The sequence below is a fragment of the Ranitomeya variabilis genome, chromosome 2 (genome assembly GCF_051348905.1).
Source record: "Ranitomeya variabilis isolate aRanVar5 chromosome 2, aRanVar5.hap1, whole genome shotgun sequence".
NCBI classification, from domain to species: domain Eukaryota; kingdom Metazoa; phylum Chordata; class Amphibia; order Anura; family Dendrobatidae; genus Ranitomeya; species Ranitomeya variabilis.
The window spans coordinates 174,197,106-174,222,278 of record NC_135233.1 but is presented as its reverse complement, the minus strand read 5'-3'; the positions used below and the strand labels follow the sequence as shown (position 1 = coordinate 174,222,278).

At 41.1% G+C, this 25,173-nt stretch overlaps 1 protein-coding gene across 1 annotated transcript in view; it reads right to left on the bottom strand.

Moving 5' to 3' along the window:
• SMOC2 (SPARC related modular calcium binding 2) overlaps positions 1-25,173 on the bottom strand; it is a 640,791-nt gene that overhangs the window by 493,851 nt on the left and 121,767 nt on the right. Inside the window, exon 2 of the mRNA XM_077283220.1 lies at positions 8,480-8,648. Within this exon, the coding sequence (XP_077139335.1) occupies positions 8,480-8,648 (169 nt within the window). The remainder of the gene's footprint in view (positions 1-8,479; positions 8,649-25,173) is intronic.

The following is a 25,173-nucleotide window of genomic DNA, read 5'->3' as shown; positions in this document are numbered from 1 at the left end:
TTTGACTTTTTGAACTCAAAAATTGGCTGGAATCAATGGCGGCGCCATGTCACTTTTGGAGTTCCCCTGATGTACCTAAACAGTGGAACCCCCAATTCTAACTCCAACCCTAACCCCAACACATCCCTAACCCTAATCCCAACCCTAACCATAACCCTAATCAAAACCCTAACCCCAACACACCTCTAACCATAATCCCAACCCTAACCCTAATCACACCTCTAACCCCAACACACCCTTAACCCTAATCCCAACCCTAACCCTAATCCCAACCCTAATCTCAACCCTAATTCCAACACACCCCAACCCCTAATCCCAACCCTAACCATAACCCTAACCACAAACCTAACCCTAATCCCAACCCTAACCCTAATCCCAACCCTAACTCTAATCTCAACCCTAACCCTAATCCAAACCCTAATCCCAATCCAAACTCTAATCCCAACCCTAACCCTAATTCTAACACTAAACCTATCCCTAACAATAATCCTAAACCTAATCCTAACTCTTACCCTAACCCTAATTTTAGCCCCAACCCTAACTTTAACCCAACTCTAACCCTAATAGGAAAATGGAAATAAATACATTTATGTTATTATTTTTCCCTGGGTCCGGGGATGATAAAAGGGGGGGTTTACCTACAGTTTTTTTTATTTTGATCACTGTGATAGGGATTATCACAGTGGCCTAAATGAACCGATAGGAAAAATCTTCCTATTGTTAAAGGGTGCTGGGAGACACTGGTAAGTATAGGGGGGTGACCGGAGACCCTATTTCCCTGTCCTCTGATGTGCGATCACATCAGAGGACAGAGAAATTAAATGGCAAATTGCGCTTTTTTTTTGCTGTCGCCTTTATACGGTCAATAACGGCGATCGCAACCCCGGGGGTCAGTAAAAACCAATCCGAATCATGTTCTCTGGGGTCTCGGCTACCGCCGGCAGCCGAGACCCCGGAGAAAATCTGACACTCGGGGGCGCTATACACGTTTTTCACAGCACCATTAATTAACGGTGCTGTAGTTTAAGTACCCTTAACTACCTCTGTTAAAAGGCATATCGGCGGTTGTTAACCCCTTCCCGACATCTGATGGTATAGTACGTCACATGTCGGGACCCCCGCTTTGATGTGCGCTCCGGCGGTGAGCGCACATCAAAGTCGGGACATGTCAGCTGTTTTGAACAGCTGACATGTGCCCGCAATAGGCGCGAGCAGAATCGCGATCTGCGCGCGCCTATTAACTAGTTAAATGCCGCTGTCAAACGCAGACAGCGGCATTTAACTACCGCATCCGGCCGTGCGGCCGGATATGAGCGCATCGCCGACCCCCGTCACATGATCGGGGGTCGGCGATGCTCCTCCATTGTAACCATAGAGGTCCTTGAGACCTCTATGGTTACTGATTGCCGGTGGCTGTGAGCGCCCCCCTGTGGTCGCCGCTCACAGCACACCTGCAAATCTGCTGCGTAGCAGCGATCTTATGATCACTGCTGCATAGCAGAGCCGATCGGGCTGTGCCTGCTTCTAGCCTCCCATGGAGGCTATAGAAGCATGGCAAAAGTAAAAAAAAAAAGTTTTTAAAAATGTGAAAAAAATAAAAAAAATATAAAAGTTTAAATCACCCCCCTTTCGCCCCAATCAAAATAAATCAATAAAAAAAAAACCCAACCTACACATATTTGGTATCGCCGCGTTCAGAATCGCCCGATCTATCAATAAAAAAAAAGCATTAACCTGATCGCTAAATGGCGTAATGAGAAAAAAATTCGAAACGCCAGATTTACGTTTTTTTGGTCGCCACGACATTGCATTAAAATGCAATAACGGGCGATCAAAAGAATGTATCTGCACCAAAATGCTATCATTAAAAACGCCAGCTTGGCACGCAAAAAATAAGCCCTCACCTGACCCCAGATCACGAAAAATGGAGACGCTACGAGTATCGGAAAATGGCGCAATTTTGTTTTGTTTTGTTTTTTGCAAAGTTTGGAATTTTTTTTCACCACTTAGGTGAAAAATAACCTAGTCATGTTAGGTGTCTATGAACTCGTAGTGACCTGGAGAATCATAATGGCAAGTCAGTTTTAGCATTTAGTGAACCTAGCAAAATAGGCAAGCAAAAAACAAGTGTGGGATTGCACTTTTTTTGCAATTTCACTGCACTTGGAATTTTTTCCCCGTTTTCTAGTACACGACATGCTAAAACCAATGATGTCTTTCAAAAGTACAACTCGTCCCGCAAAAAATAAGCCCTCACATGGCCAAATTGACGGAAAAATAAAAAAGTTATGGCTCTGGGAAGGAGGGGAGCGAAAAACGAAAACAGAAAAACGGAAAAAGCTCCGGGGGTGAAGGGGTTAAGGGGTTAAAATAAGTAGCCTCCACTACTAGGAAACCTCAGAGTGTAAGTCTACTCAAATTTTGAGGGTAAAGTTGCCAAACCTGATGAATTTAAAAGGTTTGATTATCTCTACTTATAATAACTATGTGAGAAACAAATACTGTGAGAATCCAGCAGAAATAAGTAGGAGTGTTCCAGATTATAGCGACCAGTACAGCATTTTCCTTCCAAAACTTGCTCACACCATTATAGAAGGAATACAGCTGACCCTTTTCCTCCACTAGATGAAATACAATCCTCAGTTTTTACTGTAACTTTCATCAGGACCATAGCACTGAAGTGTGGACAGGATGGACATAAAATCTAGAACAGAAACACGCACATACTGCGTGCCAATGGGTTGCTATGTCACACAATTGTCTTATGAAGACTTCTGTGTTTGCCATGCAATACTCCTGTGAAGATGACCTTGTGGCTACTGCAATTTTTAGTATACTACAATAGTATTGTAGTATATAGTAAAATCGAACAGATGATCACAGGTTCAATTTTCCTAAGGAGAGCAAAAAAAGTAAAAAAAATCATTTTTAAAAATCTAGAAATAGAAATTTGAATCAGACCCTTCTTTTCCATATCAGTAATTAAAAAAATTAAAACAAACATATGTGGTATCACTGCATCCAGAAAAAGTCTGATCTATCAGGATACAAAATTAATGCGATCAATAAATGTCATAAAGAGAAAAATATCTAACATAAAATGGAATCAATATACAGTATGGAAAATAAGTATTAGATATACTGTTGATTTAGCACGCTTTCCCATCCAAAAGTTATGGAGGGGTCTGTAATTTTTATTGTAGGTACACATCAAATTAAACTGCATTTTACTGCATGAAATAAGAATTTGATCACCTACTGGTTAGCAAGAATTAGCTCTCTCAGACCTGTTATTTTTTTGAAAAAGCCCTCTTACTCTGTGTTCATGACTTGTATTAATTGCACCTGTTTTAACTCATTACCTGTATAAGACACCTGACCACACAATCAATCACACTCCAACCTCTCCACCATGGCCAAGACTAAAGAACTGTCTAATGACACCAGGGACAAAGTAGTTTGAAGGAAACCATCAAACCAGGAATTGAAGCTCAAGGGAGAAAATTTGCATATTCCTGGGGCATTCTGGGAAGAGTGAAGAATCGCCATGAGTCTGAAGATCTATCTTTAGGTGTTGCTGGATTGAACTGCTTGAAGGAAAGCTATATGGCGATTACACAGAAATTTGTTTTACTAAACATGGAGAAGGAGATTACCCATATGGTGTGCTGCAATGTAAACTATATGTTTACAAACTTGGCAGAGGAAAAGACAAACTTTAGGTGCCAGAAATACAAGCTTGTGACCTTTAAAGTAAAAGGTGCAAAGTCTTCAAGAGAGAATAGCTACACTAAAGCTCATCAAAGAAGATACGAATTTACTTCACAGAGCAGAAGAATCTCTTCAGAATATTGCAAGAGAAGAACTTTTCAACATTCCTGCAAAAGCTAATAACAGAGTAGAAATAGCTATTCAAAATGTTCGAAGAGAAGCACTTGTCAAGGTACCTGCAGATGGAAGCATGCAACCCAAAGAAGCAGGAGGATGAGGAGGCAGTCAGCACTCATACCCCTGAAAAACTGCTACCAGACTCTCAGGCAGGAGACTGTGAAGATGTACATCAAAAAAGTGCTTTGTCCACAAAGACCATTTCAGTATGAAATCAGAAGCCTTTTGAAGGGAGAGGAAGAAGAGATGTAGTGAAGAAGAAAAAGAGAGTGGTGGTCGTGGAGGAATCCCTACTAAGAGGAACAGAAGCCACTATCTGCCAACCGGACATTACCTCACGAGAAGTGTGCTGTCTTCCAGGTGCCCAAATGAAAGATATGTCTGATAGGTGTAGTGCAGTCGGGTTGGTGCAGGGCGACAGATAGGCAGAGAACACAGAAAGTTCAATATAAATGGAGTCTGTATTTTCAGAAAAAACACTTAAGGATGATGTCCTCCAGATCGCAGCCGGGTTTCCATAAACACAGTCCAGAAAGCAAAAACCAGTTGCCATGGACAATGGTCCCCGCCATGCCTTTTGAGTAAGTCAGCCGCCTTGAAGCCCCTCGCTCTGTGTTAGCTCCACACAGGGCTGGGTGCACAGAGCCACCTGCTCTGCAGCTCGCAGACTCCAACCTGACACACCCAAGGCAAAACTGACAGATTTTAAATGGAATCGTGGCCACAGAGCCACTACCAAATCCTGGAGTGGAGAGAAGGATTCGCCCCACTACCAAACCTGCAAATGCCTCTAAAAATCTGACTGAGTCACTACTTGGACCCAATACGTTCTTTCTTATATTTTGCCTTGTGACTCACAGGTGTCCTGCTGTGAACACAAGGCACTCCAGCGAGTCTAAAGGACTCCGTCTGCATCCTGGGGGACACATATCGACCTCTGTGCTACAGACAAGTACACATGCCTGCTAATACAAGTAGGAACAAATGACACAGCAAAAAAGGACATGGATACTATGATACTATGATACTACTCATATATGTAGAAACTTTGATGACCTAGGCCGGAAAGTGAAGGAACTGGGAGTGCATGTTGTCTTCTCATCCATCCTACCAGTTGAACATCATGGAACAAGGAGATTGAACAGGACTCTACATGTGAAGAACTGGTATGTTGATGGTGCCATGAGAAACGTTTTGGGTTTATTGACCATGTAGTGAATTACCTGTATGATGTGACTCCTTGCTAGAGATGGGTTGCATCTTACAAAAATATGAAAACACATACTTGATAGAAGCCTTGCTACACTCATCAGGAGAGCTTAAGGGTGTTTCCACGGTCAGGAAACCTTCAGGATTTGCTGTGGATTGGACGCAGAGTCCAGATGTTACAGCATAATGGAGGGGATTTTCTGAAATCCCTTCTCCATTATGCATGCAGGGCCGCGTCTTTCCAGACTGCGGCATGTCTATTTATCTTGCGTAGATGCTCCATATCCGCAAGATAAATAACCCAGTCTATGAATACGATGTGGTGATTCCGCATGTGTTCAATGAACATATGCGGAATCACCGTGCGTACAACAGGGGGCAGCGCTTTGGGCAGAGCGGGGTATCCGCTGCGTCCAAAGCACAGTGATTCCAGATAAGTGGAAACATACCCTTAAACGAGAGCAATATGGAATGGGAAATATATGGCCAGGAAATATAGCTAATGAATTATTTTGAGAACCCTGTTAAAAAGTTATATCAATTGTAATACTAAATGCGTAACCTTTCATCTTGCAATATGGACCTACTGTCCGTATATATTTAGGGATGTTGGATCAATAGTCATCTGTTGGTGGTCTAGGTCTTTGCCTTGGATTAGGCATTTATTGGTTAATTTTGACAATATATTTCGTATTGCCTATTTAATAATTTATCTGTATAGGAGTTCTTAGGCGCCCCATGAGCCATCAAGTGAGGGGTACATCTCATATCTATGCATGTATATATATATATATATATATATATATATATATATATATATATACTGTATATACTGAGGTTTATGTTGTATACTCAGGATGGGGGCAGTTGTGTGGTTATTTTTATTATGTTTTAAATGTGGTGAACTAATAAAGTACATTTTTCATATTATAATGATTGCAGTGGTGTGCATAATTTCAGTAGTGTCTCTTTTTTTCTTCTCATGTCCATTGTTGTCTTTCTACTGATTGCACCCCGGCCTTTATATCTTTCATATGGCAGTGCGCCCGGCTCTTGTAATTTTGACTCTGGTGTGTGTTCGCCTGCTCAATGTACCGTAAGATCTGATTTTCTGCAGCTTACCTTTGGACCATGTTATCACTACCCGTTTGTTATTGCCCCTTTGCATCTGATATTCTGCTGCTGACCTTTGGACCGTGTTCTGACTACCCATTTGTTATTGCCCCTTTGCTTATCCGCTATTTCTCTAGTATTCTGACCCTGGCATGTGACCTGACTTATGACTTAATATTTTCCCTTGGTTTACGACATACACTTTTGATATTGACCCCCCGAAAGTCTGACTTTGCTGACTCATGGCCGGGCAGTGGGTTGTGACTAGCATCACAGCAACTAAGGAGAGGCTCCATAAGAAGCATTTCAAGGTCCTAGCCAGTCTCCAGACCTGAACCCAATAGAAAATCTTTGGACAGAGGTGAAGCTCAATGTTGCCCATCGACAGCCCCAAAACCTGAAGATCTGGAGAAGATCTGCTGCGGTGTGTGCAAACTTGGTCCAATCTACAGGAAACATCTGACCTCTATAATTGCAAACAAAGGTTTCTGTACCAAATATTAAGTTCTGTTTTTCTATTGTATCAAATACTTATTTTATTCAATATAATGCAAATTAATTGTATAAAAATCATACAATGTGACTGTCTTGATTTTTTTTTTTTAGATTCTGTCTATCACAGTTGACGAGTACTTATGATAAAAATTACATTCTATGTAGGTAGGAAAACTTGCAAAACTGGCAGTGTATCAAATACTCATTTTCCCCACTGTAAATATTACCTTACCATGCAAGAAAACTAGCTTTTACACAGCACAGAAAACAAACATTTTGGGCCTTGGAAAATATAGACACAAGATAGTTTTGTTTTTGTTTTTTACAAATTTAAAAAAAATTTTCTATCTGCAAATTGCCTCTTCTTAGAGGAAGAGGACTAGAATTCTAGTGCCACCTACTGGAAGTAGCAATCTTAAAAGTCGATATCGACCCTTTATTGAGCCTTGCCATATAACTTAGGATAAAAGCACAGTCAGTGCAAAGCACGGGTGCACAAAAGTCCTCTTCCTCATTTAAATGGGATGGCCAATCTTTACAAGTCCCTTTCCTGTGAAATAACTGCCATAGATAAGAACTTTACTAACTACTTTTCCTAACCTGAGCAGCTTCCTGTGTTTCTTTGTGAAAATGTGCCCCAGTTCTTGGCTCTGGAAACGGTACACACATCCTCCTTTGTAATGTAAATACATACCTGCTTTATTCACTTTATTACGATGAATACATTAACATTTCTCTCCCTATCCATCCATTCTATCTATCTATCTATCTATCTATCTATCTATCTATCTATCTATCTTTTATCTATTTATTGCAAAAATATAGGTGCAGCACTGCTATAAGCTGAAAGAGAGCAGGTGCAAAGCCTCCTAGGCAAAACCAAATCTCAATATATATTAAAAAAATGAAGGCAGCACACCAAGGTCCGATTTCAATAATGGTATATTTTTCTGTGCTGTGTTGTGCATAAATATGTGATTCTTCAGAATTTCTATTAGTCTATGCCTGATGAAGAGACCTGTGTAGTCTCGAAAGCTTGCAATTTGTTACCATCTTTTCAGTTAGCCATTAAAAGGTATCAACCACTGAGGACTCTCAATTCTAAATATTTTTCTATCTACTGGCTAACACGGTACCAAGATATATAAATATCTTATATTTAATATATTTAATATCTTAAATAAACCTGTTTACTGTAACGATATCTATAACCCTGTATGTAACCCCTTTCTCATGTACAGCACCATGGAATTAATGGTGCTATATAAATAAATAATAATAATAATAATAATATATCTTTCCTGTACAGTTAGAATAAAATCCTTGCTAAATGTTAATAAGAAATCCTCTGAATGTTAAAACAAAAGAAATGAAACCTTAGTCTAATCCAGAAGCGGAAATCTTACATAAACCTTCTGTTTTTTGGATTTGACTAAGGTTTAATTTCTTTTGTTTTAACATTCAGATTATTTATTATTAACATTTAGCAAGGAAATGTATTGTGAATGTAGTAATTAGTCAGTAATATTTAGTAATGAGACGAACAACTATGAAAACCTTATTTTAGCAAAAAATACAATTTGTACAAAACAAACATAAAAAATTAGTCAGCATGACTCTCTAAAAGCATGAGTGGAACCTACACAGATAAAGTATAATAGATTTCCACCTCTTCTGGATTCTTGACTCAATCTATGCAAATATTGATGTATACTAATGACTGAAATACTGTCATGTAAAAGTGGCCTTAATGTATTTTAAAGATTATTTTTACCTTTACAGTTTCCTCTATATGCAATCTCCAGCTGAGAATCTTTACACTTAGCTCGTTGAAATTCACACCTGGAAAGGAATGTTCTTCCATCAGAAGCACACAGAAGTTTAGGAGTGCCTGCACATTCCAAATTACATTCCTTGTCTTTGTCTTGATCCACTCTTAGAAACTACAAAAAGAGAAGAAAAACTTGAAATGAATGGGAGATGGGAGAATGGATTCGCAGAACTCCATGAGGTCATCAGGTAAGGAGGTTTGCAAGCTTCCTGTCCAAAGGTGAGAGTTAACTGACCTGGCCGATGGACCTGAAGAAGCAATTCTCCCACCACTCATCAGCACCAATAAAATAGGTACACTTAAATGAAGATGCAAATAGATAAATGTAGATAAAGTTAACTGACAACATAAATTTCTAACTAGTTACTAAAAGGTTATCACTGGTCGTTAGAGGGTTATTCTAGTTATTGTGGGTCAGAAGGCAAGTCTATCAACAATTGTTTTTTAAGCCATATTTCTATAAGCATTGTAAAACTTCTGCCAGTAATTTTCGCAAATTTCGAAATTGCCTGGCTCTGTGCAGCTCCCTGTGCCTGTGCACATAGCGGACTGATGAAGGTACTCTCGGCTATTGATATGAACTACTCTGACATTTCACAGTATACAGGCTGAAAATAAGTTTGTTTACGTGTACCGGAAAGAGAACATGTTCTGTGAAAAAAACAAGCTAATAACATGAAGATATGGGGTTAAACTACAGGTTAATAGCATTTTGACGCCATGCGGCTCGGTCTCTCTGTCATAGAGGCTCAGCTTCAGTCACTGATCAGTACATAGTGACTGACGTCTTTAACCACGTCCGAACACTGACTGGCAGTCGGCTCTGCTGTGTATTGGTACAAAACCAGCTGTCAGCCAGTGCTTGAGTGCAGTTACAGCTGCCCCTCTCTGTGTGCTGAGCAGTCACTGAAGCCACAATGGCCACACACCTATGGAAAATTAATTTCTTCCAGACAGCCGTGCTTTCAGTGCAGCGGCCGCACAGCATCAAAATGCTATTAACCTGCAGATTAACTCCTTATCTGCAGATTATTAACGTTTTCTCACAAGACAGATTTCCTTTAAGGCTGAATTAACACATCCATATATCAGAGTGCCAGCACACACCGTGATCCATGATTTTTCGGACTGATCGCTAGACTCCTGGCCTAAACTCAACAGCCTCTGAGAAAATTCCTGGCCTGAACCCAAAAACCTCATGAAAATGTTATGTTCGGGAAACGAGACCTACAGACATTCATTAAATCGCAGTTTCAGACCGTGATATATGAATGTGTGAATAAGGCCTAAGGCTGAATTCAGCCATCCATGTTTTACAGTCAGAGCAAGGACCATGATGCACAAAGTAACCCTCGGTCTCGGTCATAAGAATGAGGGACACTTACTGTGGCGTGGCAACCTCACTTTCCTCTATATGCATCCACACTAAAATTTTGCTCCTAGTGAAGCCAGTTAGTAATTAAACACAATTCCGCACAATATGGCACCGTTTTCATGGTCTCCACAAATGCCCCACACCGACAGTGTGATGTCTCTACAGTGTACACATAACTCTGCTACATCAACACACACCTTGCATGTGTCCTACTCCACATCTCTGCTGGCTAGCCATTGGATGTCTCCATCACAGTTCAGTCTGCGCAGGGACTGAATATTCTGGCAGGACCTATTCGTACTGCGGTTTTCTCATATTTTGCTTAAAGCTCCACAGGGTCCTGGCTAGATCTCCTGTCTGTATACTGTGGGTACAGAAAGTATTTAGACCTCTTTAAATTTTTCACTCTTTGTTTCATCGCAGCCATTTGATAAATTCAAAAAAAGTTAATTTTTTTCACATTAATGTACACTCTGCACTCCATCTTGACTGAAAAAAAAACAGAAATTTAGAAATTTTTGCATATTTATTAAAAAAGAAAAACTGAAACATCACATGGTCATAAGTATTCAGACCCTTTTGCTCAGACACTCATATTTAAGTCACATGCTGTCCATTTCCTTGTGATCCCCCTTGAGATGGTTCTACTCCTTCATTAGAGTCCAGCTGTGTTTAATTAAACTGATAAGACTTGATTTGGAAAGGCACATAACTGTCTATATAAAACCTCACAGCTCACAGTGCATGTCTAACCAAATGAGAGTCATGAGGTCAAAGGAACTGGCCAAGGAGCTCAGAGACAGAATTGTGGCAAGGCACAGTTCTGGCCAAGGTTACAAAAGGATTTCTGCAGTACTCAAGGTTCCTAAGAGCACAGTGGCATCCATAATCCTTAAATAGAAGAAGTTTGGGACCACCAGAAGTCTTCCTAGACCTGGCCTTCCCGCCAAACTGAGCAATTGTGGGAGAAGAGCCTTGGTGAGAGAGGTAAAGAAGAACCACAAGATCACTGTGGCTGAGCTCCAGAGATGCAGTATGGTGATGAGAGAAAGTTCCACAAAGTCAACTATCAATGTAGCTCTCCACCAGTCCAGCCTTTATGGCAGAGTGGTCCAACGGAAGCCTCTAATCAGTACAAGGCCTATGAAAGTCTGCATAGAGTTTGCTAAAAAAAAAACACATGAAGGACTCCCAGACTATGAGAAATAAGATTATCTGGTCTGATGAAATGAAAATAGATTTTTTGGTGATAATTCTAAGCAGTATGTGTGGAGAAAACCAGGCACTGCTCATCACCTGCCCAATACAATCCCAACAGTGAAACATGGTGTTGGCAGCATTATGCTATGGAGGTATTTTTCTGCTGCAGGGACAAGATGACTGGTTGCCAATGAAGGAAACATGAATGCAGTCAAGTGCAGAGATATCTGGATGATAACCTCTTCCTGAGTGCTCTGGACCTCAGACTTGGCCAAAGGTTCACCTTCCAACAAGACAATGACCCTAAGCACACAGGTAAAATAACAAAGGAGTGGCTTCAGAAGAACTCTGTGACCATTCTTGACTGGCCCAGACAGAGCCCTGACCTAAACCCAATTGAGCACCTCTGGAGAGACCTGAAAATGGCTGTCCACCAACGTTCACCATCCAAGTTGACGGAACTGGAGAGGATCTGCAAGGAAGAATGGCAGAGGATCCCCAAATCCAGGTGTGAAAAACCATCATTCCCAAGAAAACTCATGGCTATACTAGCTCAAAGGGGTGCTTCTAATCAATACTGAGCAAAGAGTCTGAATACTTATGACAACGTGATATTTCAGGTTTTTTTTTATAAATTTGCAAACATTTCTACATTTCTGTTTTTTTTTCAATCAAGATGGGGTGCAGAGTGTACATTAATGAGAAAAGAAATGAACTTTTTCTAAATTTACCAAATGGCTGCAATAAAAAGAAGAGTGAAAAATTTAAAGGGGTATGAATACTTTCCGTACCCACTGTAGATTGAATGGTGGAGAAGGATCTCATGGTTCCATGCTCTACCATTTTTCTGCATTATTTGTGTCCTAATGGTGGCTAGTCCCTGCTAGGCAGTTTGTACCTGGACTGTGATACATGAACATCTGAATTCAGGTGAAGGGTAGGGTCGCATGACCATTTTCTTCACATCTGAGAAAAACAGTGTGTTTATCCTGCTCAGACTTTGATTAGAGTTTGATCAGAGTGGCATCAGTTTTTTTCAGATAGGGAAAAGAAAAAAAACTCTCCTTCTCCAGTCTGTCAGTCTGGGAAAATCAAACCACACTCAGATCTCATATGAGTGTGGTCTAATTTTTTTTACGGACCCATAAACTTTCATTGACAATTTTGATCTGACACTCAGATAAAAATCGGACATATGCATAGCCTCATAGAATAGCATAGGTACATGTGATATCCATGAAAACTACAGATGGAACTCATGCAAGAAATGTTGGGTGGGTGCACGAACCCTAAGGATATGGTCACACTATAAGTATTTGATCATTAATTCACATCAGTATTTGTAAGCCAATGCCAGCACGTGTTTCTATTATACTTTTTCTCTGCTTATTCACTTTCTTTTTGACTTTCAAATTATTGATGTAAAATATTCACCAAATACTGATAGTGTAAAAGTCATATTTGCAGGGGCCCCAATGTGCCAAATCAGCAGACAATGGCCAAAACTGAACCTATTTTAAAATCTACACCCCGCAAGGATTTTATCCTGAGATATTTTGAGTATTTTAAACCCACAGGAACTATAAAAAAGTTAATAATAGTAGATTGTCATAAACCCCTTAGGTATGAAAACAGTATGAACCTCAACAAGTGGCCTCATTTGGCAAATTAAACACCAAAATGAACCCTATAATAAATTCATTTATGCGTGTGGTGAGCATTTTTAACCCACAAACTACATCACAAAATGTTATATGTTTGGGCCATGAAAATGAGAAACTTATTTATGAACCTATATTTATGAATTTTTCCACTAAAATTTCACTTTGGCCTCAAAGTTTTAAATCACATAATGGGTACGGAGAGAAAATGGACAGGACAATTTGCTATGCAATTTTTATCGAACTTGGCAGTGAATAATATGTGGTTGTACACTACTGTTTGAGCACATGGTAGGGATCGGATGTGAAGGAGCACTACCTGGCTCTTAGAATGTAAATTCCATTTAAATAGATTGTGGGCTCCATTAGCCGAGCCCCTGAGAAGATCAGCAGATATCCCCAAAAATGACCACATATTGGAAGGTTCACTGATTAAGAATTGAATCTGGAGGTATAATGAGTATAGAGCCTCACAGAATTGTATAACAATGGGACATGGGAATGTAAAAATTTAGTGGTAAAAATGTAAATTTTTTAATTAGTTTCAACTTTGTCAGTTACACAAGGGTTAAAAGGTAAAACTGAGAAATATATTGTGGCACAGCTGTGTTGGTGCTCAAATAGGTTCCCAGACCAATAGTACAGTTAGAAATAACAAATTTGGCACTCAACTTATGTAGATGCAGTGAAGTATTTTATTGCAGTCCAATGTTAATAAATGTTTCAGTCAACACTGACCTTCTTCAGTAAACCGACTGCTGAAGTGCTATCTTAATGAGGATCAAACAACTAGCCATAAAAGGTGATGGACCCGGAATGGGGTCGTTAACAGCCCAGTAAGGAAGATTTTTCCTGTGTCTTGTATGTTAAATGGGCATCAATATAACAGGACAATCTGTCCCAGGTGAATAGTGGTTTTCAGAGGTATAAGAGTATGGGGATCCCTGTGGGGACAAACCAGAGAGCACGTATCGGTGGTGGGTGGTGGCTGTGACGAAGCCTGTCTGAAGCGGTGTCCGCCGCTGGTTAGATTTTTATTTCTAAAAGGTGAAACTGGACCCCACAATTTATTGTGCAGTTTCTCCCGAATACAGTGATGACCTATATGTCATCAGAAACTACCTTTTTGGCCGCACGCCGAGGCTGAGAAGGAAAGAGCGCTACTTGGCTTTTAGAGCACAGATTTTGATAGAAGTGTGCACACAACATTTGCTGAGCACCTAAGATGCAAGAACAGCAGAAAAAAAAACAAGTGACTACATTGTAGAAATTGCATCTCTCAATGAATTAATCTACGGCTGCAGTGACTATTTTGTAACATCCATGCCAGGCTTTATTCTGAAGCACTGCGAATACCAGTTTAGTGCAAAAACATTGTGTCCACTTACAGTGCAGTACCCCCTTATACTGTAGCACCCCCATACATTGTGTCCAGCTTGCGCTTCTGGAAACCGGCACCCTCTAAATTCTTAAATGGGCTCCGCCTGCTACAATAATGCCAAACATGAGGAAACTAATTGCAAATTAGGCACAGTGAGGCTCAGAAGGGGGATATTTGGATTTGGGACCACAGATTTCACTGGATTTTATTTGAGGGGGCGAGAGTCATGACACTTTTCCTTAGTCTTTGTTCTACCAGTAACGTAAGAAACTCTATATTTCCAGTGACAGATGACGGTCCTCAGTGGAGGGAGGTTTTGTGTGTGATAAGTTAGGGATTTTACTGGCAACATTTTGGGGTACATAACATTTTTTGATCGCTTTCAGTATAAGGCTAGATTCATATTCTTGTGTTTTACACAACTGAGCACTTATGATGGGATTTCCGTGTAAATTCAACAAAAATTAGATTCAGACGAAAACACCGATGTAACCACTTATCATAATGAGACAGATGGACACTTTGAACTCCATTTGGCATCTGTTCCGGTGGTATCCATCTTTTTAGGCATGTGGTTGATATTGGTGACATAGAGACCAGACTGACTCCATCTGCCTCATTATAGTGACTGGGGGGGTTTGTCCGAACTGAGGTTTTGGGGATGTACATGGAAACCTCAACATAAGTGTTCAGCGGAAAGTACAGGATAAATGTGACAGGAGCCTTATTCTGATTTTTGGGAGGTACAATGAACAAACAGCAGTACAGAAATAGTTCTTATTTTTATCTTTGCACGGTTTGGTGTGATTACAGTGATACCAGATTTTTATCATTTTTTTATGTTTTACTATAATCACTGTTGTGAATTTGCTTTTTGCTCCCTCTAGTGGTTACTAGTTTTTTGACTCTGGTTTTTCTGTCATTCCTTTTATCCGCACCTGGGTCGTTAGTTAGGGGTGTTGCTATATAAGCTCCCTGGACCTTCAGTTCAATGCCTGGCAACGTAGTTATCAGAGCTAGTCTGCTGTGCTCTTGTCTACTGATCCTGGTTCCAGTTATATCAGCTAAGTCTGCCTTTTGCTTTTTGCTATTTGTTTTGGTTTTGTATTTTTGTCCAGCTTGTTCCAAAACTATATCCTGACCTTTGCTGGAAGCTCTAGGGGGGCTGGTGTTCTCCCCCTGGACCGTTAGACGGTTCGGGGGTTCTTGAATTTCCAGTGTGGATTTTGATAGGGTTTTTGTTGACCATATAAGTTACCTTTCTTTATTCTGCTATCAGTAAGCGGGCCTCTCTGTGCTAAACCTGGTTCATTTCTGTGTTTGTCATTTCCTCTTACCTCACCGTCATTATTTGTGGGGGGCTTCTATCCAGCTTTGGGGTCCCCTTCTCTGGAGGCAAGAAAGGTCTTTGTTTTCCTCTACTAGGGGTAGCTAGATTCTCCGGCTGGCGCGTGTCATCTAGAATCAACGTAGGAATGATCCCCGGCTACTTCTAGTGTTGGCGTTAGGAGTAGATATATGGTCAACCCAGTTACCACTGCCCTATGAGCTGGATTTTTGTATTCTGCAGACTTCCACGTTCCTCTGAGACCCTCGCCATTGGGGTCATAACAGTTTGCCAGGCCAGTATTAAATGTTTAATGCATTGCAGAAGAGGGATTATAAGAAAGAAGATTCTGAGTTTTTTTTTTTTTCTTCTTCCCCTTTACCTCAGAGTGGCTATGCTTGCTGCAGACATGAATGTCCAGACCTTGATTACAAGTGTGGACCAGCTGGCTACTCGTGTGCAGGGCATACAAGACTATGTTATCAGAAATCCTAGGTCAGAACCTAAAATACCGATTCCTGAACTGTTTTCCGGAGACAGGTTTAAGTTTAGGAATTTCGTGAATAATTGTAAATTGTTTTTGTCCCTGAGACCCTGTTCATCTGGAGATTCTGCTCAGCAAGTAAAAATTGTTATTTCGTTCTTACGGGGCGACCCTCAGGATTGGGCTTTTTCGCTGGCGCCAGGAGATCCGGCATTGGCTGATCTTGATGCGTTTTTTCTGGCGCTCGGTTTACTTTATGAGGAACCCAATCTTGAGATTCAGGCTGAAAAGGCCTTGCTGGCTATGTCTCAGGGGCAGGACGAGGCTGAAGTGTATTGCCAAAAATTTCGGAAATGGTCCGTGCTGACACATTGGAACGAGTGTGCACTGGCCGCTAATTTTAGAAATGGCCTTTCTGAAGCCATTAAGAATGTTATGGTGGGTTTTCCCATTCCCACAGGTCTGAATGATACTATGGCACTGGCTATTCAAATTGACCGGCGGTTGCGGGAGCGCAAAACCGCAAATTCCCTCATGGTGTTGTCTGAACAGACACCTAATTCGGTGCAATGTGATAGAAAAACCGCAAATTCCCTCATGGTGTTGTCTGAACAGACACCTGATTTAATGCAATGTGATAGAATCCTGACTAGAAATGAGCGGAAAATTCATAGACGCTGGAATGGCTTGTGCTACTACTGTGGTGATTCTACACATGTTATCTCAGCATGCTCTAAACGTATAGCTAAGGTTGTTAGTCCTGTCACCGTTGGTAATTTGCAACCTAAATTTATTCTGTCTGTAACTTTGATTTGCTCACTGTCGTCTTATCCTGTCATGGCGTTTGTAGATTCAGGTGCTGCCCTGAGTCTCATGGATCTCTCATTTGCTAAGCGCTGTGGTTTTACTCTTGAACCATTAGAAAATCCTATTCCTCTTAGGGGTATTGATGCTACACCATTGGCTGCAAATAAACCGCAGTATTGGACACAGGTTACCATGTGCATGACTCCTGAACACCGCGAGGTGATACGTTTCCTGGTTTTACATAAAATGCATGATTTGGTTGTTTTAGGGCTGCCATGGTTACAGACCCATAATCCAGTCCTGGACTGGAAGGCTATGTCAGTCTCAAGTTGGGGCTGTCGTGGTATTCATGGGGATTCCCTGCCTGTGTCTATTGCTTCTTCTACGCCTTCGGAAGTTCCGGAGTATTTGTCTGATTATCAGGACGTCTTCAGTGAGTCTGAGTCCAGTGCACTGCCTCCTCATAGGGACTGTGACTGTGCTATAGATTTGATCCCAGGCAGTAAATTTCCTAAGGGAAGACTGTTTAATCTGTCGGTACCTGAACATACCGCTATGCGTTCATATATCAAGGAGTCTCTGGAGAAAGGACATATTCGTCCGTCTTCTTCCCCTCTTGGTGCGGGATTCTTTTTTGTGGCAAAAAAGGACGGATCTTTGAGACCTTGTATTGATTATCGGCTTTTAAATAAGATTACTGTCAAATTTCAGTATCCTTTACCGCTGTTGTCTGACTTGTTTGCCCGGATTAAGGGTGCCAAGTGGTTCACCAAGATAGACCTTCGTGGTGCGTACAACCTTGTGCGCATTAAGCAAGGTGATGAATGGAAAACCGCATTCAATACGCCCGAAGGTCATTTTGAGTGCTTGGTGATGCCTTTTGGCCTCTCCAATGCGCCTTCAGTTTTTCAGTCCTTTATGCATGACATTTTCCGGAAGTATCTGGATAAATTTTTGATTGTTTATCTGGATGATATTTTGGTTTTTTCTGATAATTGGGATTCGCATGTGGAGCAGGTCAGGTTGGTCTTTAAAATTTTGCGTGAAAATTCTTTGTTTGTCAAGGGCTCAAAGTGTCTCTTTGGTGTACAGAAGGTTCCCTTTTTGGGGTTCATTTTTTCCCCTTCTGCTGTGGAGATGGACCCAGTCAAGGTCCGAGCTATTCTTGATTGGACTCAGCCCTCGTCAGTTAAGAGTCTTCAGAAGTTCTTGGGCTTCGCTAACTTCTACCGTCGTTTTATCGCTAATTTTTCTAGCATTGTGAAACCTTTGACGGATATGACCAAGAAGGGCTCCGATGTAGCTAACTGGGCTCCTGCTGCCGTGGAGGCTTTCCAGGAGTTGAAACGCCGGTTTACTTCGGCGCCTGTTTTGTGCCAGCCTGACGTCTCACTTCCCTTTCAGGTTGAGGTGGATGCTTCGGAGATTGGGGCAGGGGCCGTTTTGTCGCAGAGAGGCCCTGGTTGCTCTGTTATGAAACCTTGTGCCTTTTTCTCTAGGAAGTTTTCGCCTGCCGAGCGAAATTATGATGTGGGCAATCGGGAGTTGTTGGCCATGAAATGGGCATTTGAGGAGTGGCGTCATTGGCTCGAGGGTGCTAAGCATCGTGTGGTGGTCTTGACTGATCACAAAAATCTGATGTATCTCGAGTCTGCTAAACGCCTTAATCCGAGACAGGCCCGCTGGTCATTGTTTTTCTCCCACTTTGATTTTGTTGTCTCGTATTTACCTGGTTCAAAGAATGTGAAGGCCGATGCTCTTTCTAGGAGCTTTGTGCCTGATGCTCCTGGAGTCGCTGATCCTGTTGGTATTCTTAAAGATGGAGTTATCTTGTCAGCTATTTCTCCGGATCTGCGACGTGTGTTGCAGAGATTTCAGGCTGATAGGCCTGAGTCTTGTCCACCTGACAGACTGTTTGTCCCGGATAAGTGGACCAGCAGAGTCATTTCCGAGGTTCATTCCTCGGTGTTGGCAGGTCACCTGGGAATTTTTGGCACCAGAGATCTGGTGGCCAGGTCCTTTTGGTGGCCTTCCTTGTCAAGGGATGTGCGGTCATTTGTGCAGTCCTGTGGGACTTGTGCTCGAGCTAAGCCTTGCTGTTCTCGTGCCAGCGGTTTGCTCTTGCCCTTGCCTGTCCCGAAGAGACCTTGGACACATATCTCCATGGATTTCATTTCTGATCTTCCGCTATCTCAGGGCATGTCCGTTATCTGGGTGATATGTGATCGCTTCTCCAAGATGGTCCATTTGGTTCCTTTGCCTAAGCTGCCTTCCTCTTCCGATCTGGTTCCTGTGTTTTTCCAGAACGTGGTTCGTTTGCACGGCATCCCTGAGAATATTGTGTCTGACAGAGGATCCCAGTTCGTTTCCAGGTTCTGGCGATCCTTTTGTAGTAGGATGGGCATTGATTTGTCGTTTTCGTCTGCTTTCCATCCTCAGACTAATGGACAGACGGAGCGAACCAATCAGACTTTGGAGGCTTATTTGAGGTGTTTTGTCTCTGCTGATCAGGACGATTGGGTGACATTCTTGCCGTTGGCTGAGTTTGCCCTTAATAATCGGGCTAGTTCCGCCACCTTGGTTTCACCTTTTTTCTGCAACTCTGGTTTCCATCCTCGCTTTTCTTCGGGTCATGTGGAGCCTTCTGACTGTCCTGGGGTGGATTCTGTGGTGGATAGGTTGCAGCAGATCTGGAATCATGTGGTGGACAACTTGAAGTTGTCACAGGAGAAGGCTCAGCGCTTTGCCAACCGCCGCCGCGGTGTGGGTCCCCGACTACGCGTTGGGGATTTGGTATGGCTTTCTTCCCGCTTTGTTCCTATGAAGGTCTCCTCTCCCAAATTTAAACCTCGTTTTATTGGGCCTTACAAGATATTGGAAATCCTTAATCCTGTATCTTTTCGTCTGGATCTTCCTGTGTCGTTTGCTATTCACAATGTATTTCATAGGTCCTTGTTGCGGCGGTACATTGTGCCTGTAGTTCCTTCTGCTGAGCCTCCTGCTCCGGTGTTGGTTGAGGGCGAGTTGGAGTACGTGGTGGAGAAGATCTTGGATTCTCGCCTCTCCAGGCGGAGGCTTCAGTACCTGGTCAAGTGGAAGGGCTATGGTCAGGAGGATAATTCCTGGGTGGTCGCCTCTGATGTTCATGCGGCCGATTTAGTTCGTGCCTTTCATGCCGCTCATCCTGATCGCCCTGGTGGTCGTGGTGAGGGTTCGGTGACCCCTCACTAAGGGGGGGGTACTGTTGTGAATTTGCTTTTTGCTCCCTCTAGTGGTTACTAGTTTTTTGACTCTGGTTTTTCTGTCATTCCTTTTATCCGCACCTGGGTCGTTAGTTAGGGGTGTTGCTATATAAGCTCCCTGGACCTTCAGTTCAATGCCTGGCAACGTAGTTATCAGAGCTAGTCTGCTGTGCTCTTGTCTACTGATCCTGGTTCCAGTTATATCAGCTAAGTCTGCCTTTTGCTTTTTGCTATTTGTTTTGGTTTTGTATTTTTGTCCAGCTTGTTCCAAAACTATATCCTGACCTTTGCTGGAAGCTCTAGGGGGGCTGGTGTTCTCCCCCCGGACCGTTAGACGGTTCGGGGGTTCTTGAATTTCCAGTGTGGATTTTGATAGGGTTTTTGTTGACCATATAAGTTACCTTTCTTTATTCTGCTATCAGTAAGCGGGCCTCTCTGTGCTAAACCTGGTTCATTTCTGTGTTTGTCATTTCCTCTTACCTCACCGTCATTATTTGTGGGGGGCTTCTATCCAGCTTTGGGGTCCCCTTCTCTGGAGGCAAGAAAGGTCTTTGTTTTCCTCTACTAGGGGTAGCTAGATTCTCCGGCTGGCGCGTGTCATCTAGAATCAACGTAGGAATGATCCCCGGCTACTTCTAGTGTTGGCGTTAGGAGTAGATATATGGTCAACCCAGTTACCACTGCCCTATGAGCTGGATTTTTGTATTCTGCAGACTTCCACGTTCCTCTGAGACCCTCGCCATTGGGGTCATAACAAATCACACAGTAAAAATGCTTTTTAATAAATATTTTTTCATTGCCATATTATGAGAGCTGTAACTTTTTTTTATATTTTTGGTGGACTTAGGGCTTATTTATTGTGCCATGAGTTGAACATTTTTTTGGTACCATTTTTGGGAATTTAACATTTTTTGATTGCTTTTTATTAAGATTTTTCAGAAGCAGATTGAACAGGAACCAGCAATTCACTGTCTGTTTTTATACATACTTTTTTGTGCGGTTTGCCATTTGGTAGAAGTGATTGGAGGGATTTATTTGTTGCGTCGGTATGATTATATTAGTACCAGATTTATATTTTTTATGCTTTGCTATTTTTACAGACTAAAAACAATATTTTCCAAAAATGATTTTGCTTTTGCTTTGCCATATTCTGAGAGCTGTAACTCTTATAATTGTTTTCATTTACTGTATTTTCTGGCGTATAAGACTACTTTTTAACCCCTGAAAATCTTCTTAAAAGTCGGGGGTCGTCTTATACGCCGGGTGCCGTCTTGTACGCCGAGTGCAGACACCAATGTGTATATGGTGGGTGGGGGGGAGTGGTCCCGATGACGAAGAGGGGGCGTCTCACAGGAAAGTGTGAGTGGAGTATCCCCCATTACCTCATTGTAGCTGCAGCATGGGGTCTCTGTGCTGGGGAGAGGCGGCAGCTGCTGCTCCTCTTTGTGCCGCATGGGTGCTGTGCTGTGGGGCGGTGGCCGGCACTGCTCCCCAGCACCCCACACTGCAGCTACAATGAGGTAATGGGGGATACTCCACTCACACTTTCCTGTGAGATGCCCCCTCTTCGTCATCAGGACCACTCCCCCCCAAAAGGCACATTAGTCACCGGCCCTATAAGACGACATACGGCGTATAAGAAGACCCCTGACTTTTAAGAAGATTTTATATTTTAACTGGAAAAGTTGGGGGGTCGTCTTATACGCCCAGTCGTCTTATATGCCGGAAAATACGGTACATCTTTTTTTTGAATATGACTTTTTGGTCACTTTTTATAAAAAAAAAAAAATTATGTCAGTATGATGAAAAAGCAACATTTTTAGTGCATTTCTTTATTATTTTTTTTTTAAGGTGCTCGCTGTATGAAATAAATAAATTGACAATTTTATATATAGAGTCTTGCTGGACGCGGCGATACCAAAAATGCATACTTTTTTAAATTTTTGTTTTAACACAAAGGCTGCATTCTTAGTGGCGAAATGGCCTTTCATGATTTTGTGTACATTTTTGTGGGGGGGGGGTTACACATTTTTTTTACTTTTTCAGTTAGTCCCAGTTTGGGTCATGAATATTTTTTACTTTAATTATTGGCCTCATGCACTCATGTACTGCAGTTCCTGAAACCTGTCAGTGTCTCACTGACTCAATCTGTTAGACCCTACTTAAAGCACCAACTAATGGCACTGGGGGGCTGATGGTGTCAAAGTTTCCAGAACCTGAGGAATTTTCAGCCTCAGGGGGGCGCTATTCAGTTATTCACTTATTCCTGATCACCATTTTAAAATCAGGATTAAGCCCCTAAATAGTCACCATTTTAATGAGTGTTTTTAAAGGGTTAACTGAACACCCTTAGCACAACCCTATATCTCTTTTATTGGGCAGTTCACTAACTCAAAACTGCAAAACGTCAGATGCCAGCCTTGATAATAGCTACAGAGTGATTGGCCAATAACTGTTGATCTGTTGGTAACAAGACAAAATAAAACAATGTAAGACAAAAGCTCTCATAGCAAGAAGAATGACAGCAGATAGAAAAAGGAAATCTATTACAAACTTGCTTATTGTCATGATGTCTAACTAAGTATACCAATTTTATAACGTGAAAGTAACCCTTTAAGCTTAGTTGGGTCAGATTTGCATGAATTAGTCACATGAGTAAGTTAACATGCACCACCTTGTTAGAGGATATATGTTTTGCATCAGTGACTTCCACCAGGAACCTGACTGACAAAGCAGTAAATCAAATTTTTACAGATTTATTTTATAAGTTGCTTTAAAGAATTTGAAACATCTAGAAACAACAACGATTAAGTTCAATATGCAAATTGATAGACTTCATGGGCTATATGTCTTGACAGTACAATGCTGATGAACCCATGCAAAGTAAAAAAAAAATGACCTGTTCCAAATAGGTCTACATTCAATTTTGAGGGGGTATTATTATTGGTCATTTGGCTGAATGAATGTGACTTAGAGATGATCAAATCTTTTTAAATTCAAATTTACCTGCATTGCTGCATTTTCACAGAAAATTTGATTAGTGGAGAATTGATTTATAGCAATTCTAGAGCATTTAAAAACCTCCAACTGCCCTATAAAGATATCTAGAATACTCTCCAGTTACCTTGACTGTATTTAACAACTTTCAAGTTCTTTAACGCAACAAGGTATAATTACAATTAAGGTACTTTGGTATATTTGTCAGATTCTAACATTAACAACCCTTCTTTCACGATAGCTATCATAAGTGAATGGGTTGAGCAACTGAACAATGTGTCCAAAAACACTAGTTTACTTTGTAAGAAAACATTTAGATTTGCGAAAAAATTCTCGTTCAACTTTTGAAAATTGTTTAATGTAAATGGAGATTGTAGGCTCATTTAACAATTTGACCAGCAAAAAGGAGTAGTGGAAATTCAAGTCTTTAATACTGTTGATTGTGTTCCAAGGAAACAAATAACAAACAAACAAATAGTTCCGTGGCAGCTGAATGAGAAAATATTTGTGATTATTCAAACATTTTGTGTTTCAGAAAATCGATTACTTTTTATTAGTACGGTAACCACAGTGTGGCTGTGTAGAAATTTTTGGTCAATACTTTATGAATTAATGTATTCATAATAAATAGTACCACTTCAGATTATCTGTCAGTATGAACACTATGCATGATGTTTGATGTTACAATGCAACAGTTGCTATTTAACCATTTCATTGATGATTTCCATCCTACATAAACACTTGAATAACATTGTTTGTGGGTCATTCAATATTTAATCAATTATCTACTCATGTAAACAAACTTCTAGTAATGTCAAAGTGAGTGTCCTCAATATATATAAAAATGGGAAATCATGCCACCAATTTTAACAAAAAGACTGCTTTTGGGCTCTTCCCTTCTATCAGTCACTGCACTTAAAGAATTGTTATACTTTTTAATAATAAAAAATGGTCTAAAAATTATCCTATTTGTGTATTCAGGCACAACATTGTGCTGCTGCCTGTAAATCCCAGAAAACATCTGTAATTTCCTGCGCAGATTTCTACCAGCATAATTCATCTGCCTCGGCTAGTTGTTCTGCCCAAATATTATGTAAACAATGAATTCAGGGCAAGGGCCTTGATTGCAACCATCCATTTGTGTGTCACTGTCTTCCCTATCAACTTTGCATGTTGCTTTCAGTGGCTATTATAGTAACTAGAGTATTTGAATTGATGATTGGCTGCTGCTTGCCTCTTATATCCGTTCCTACAAACTATTGTCTGCTATCTTTGCAAGACAGACACGCAGGGTCATTGAACAATCTGATGTTTGTAATTATGTTGATTGACCATTGTATGAATCTGTGTGGTTTGTTGACCTGTAGATTCTTTAATTACTCAATGAGAGTTAAACTCATCCAATTTCCCCCTGACCTGTAGATGATGACCAGAACCACAGCTGTGGGCATAAAAAGGGATTTTAGGGATCCTTCTGGGAAAGAGAGAAGACTCTTTACAAAACCACAGGCAGGAACACTCTACAGGACAGCTGCCAGGACACCATGGCTCCATCAAGAGGGACACAGATTTGACATTCTACAGGATGCCAGCTTAAGGACCACAGTCCTAACTGTAAAAATACAGATCTGCTCCATTAACTATCACTCGGTCTCGGGCCTGTGGACGAGAGCACCCACTGACCCCTCATGTCTTAACAGATGTGATTGATTGCAGTTATTTATTCCAAAGCTTGTGCAACCAAATATTAAGATGAGGGTGCTAACATCTTTGTCCCACCATTTTGTGGGATTTGTGTGAAATTATGTCCAATTTGCCTGTATTATTGTGCTGTTTTAATACACACAAATTAAATAAACATGTGTATAACAAAATGTGTAACTGCAACAATTTTTTAGGAGAAAGACTTCTGGAAAAATTTCAAGAGCGCCATGACTTATATTGGTAGACTCATCTATTTACAGTATAAGTAGAACCACTTCCTACAAGCAAGCATCTGCAACTGGCCACTATATGCTTCTAATCTTTGACTAATTGGAGGAATGAAGAGGGCTTAACAATTGTTTAAAACAATGAACAGACTTTAGTAGGTAAACACTTGTATTTAAGTTTCAGGAACATGTAGTTTTCTCTTATAAAAAAGGCCATGCGTCTTTTCAAAAT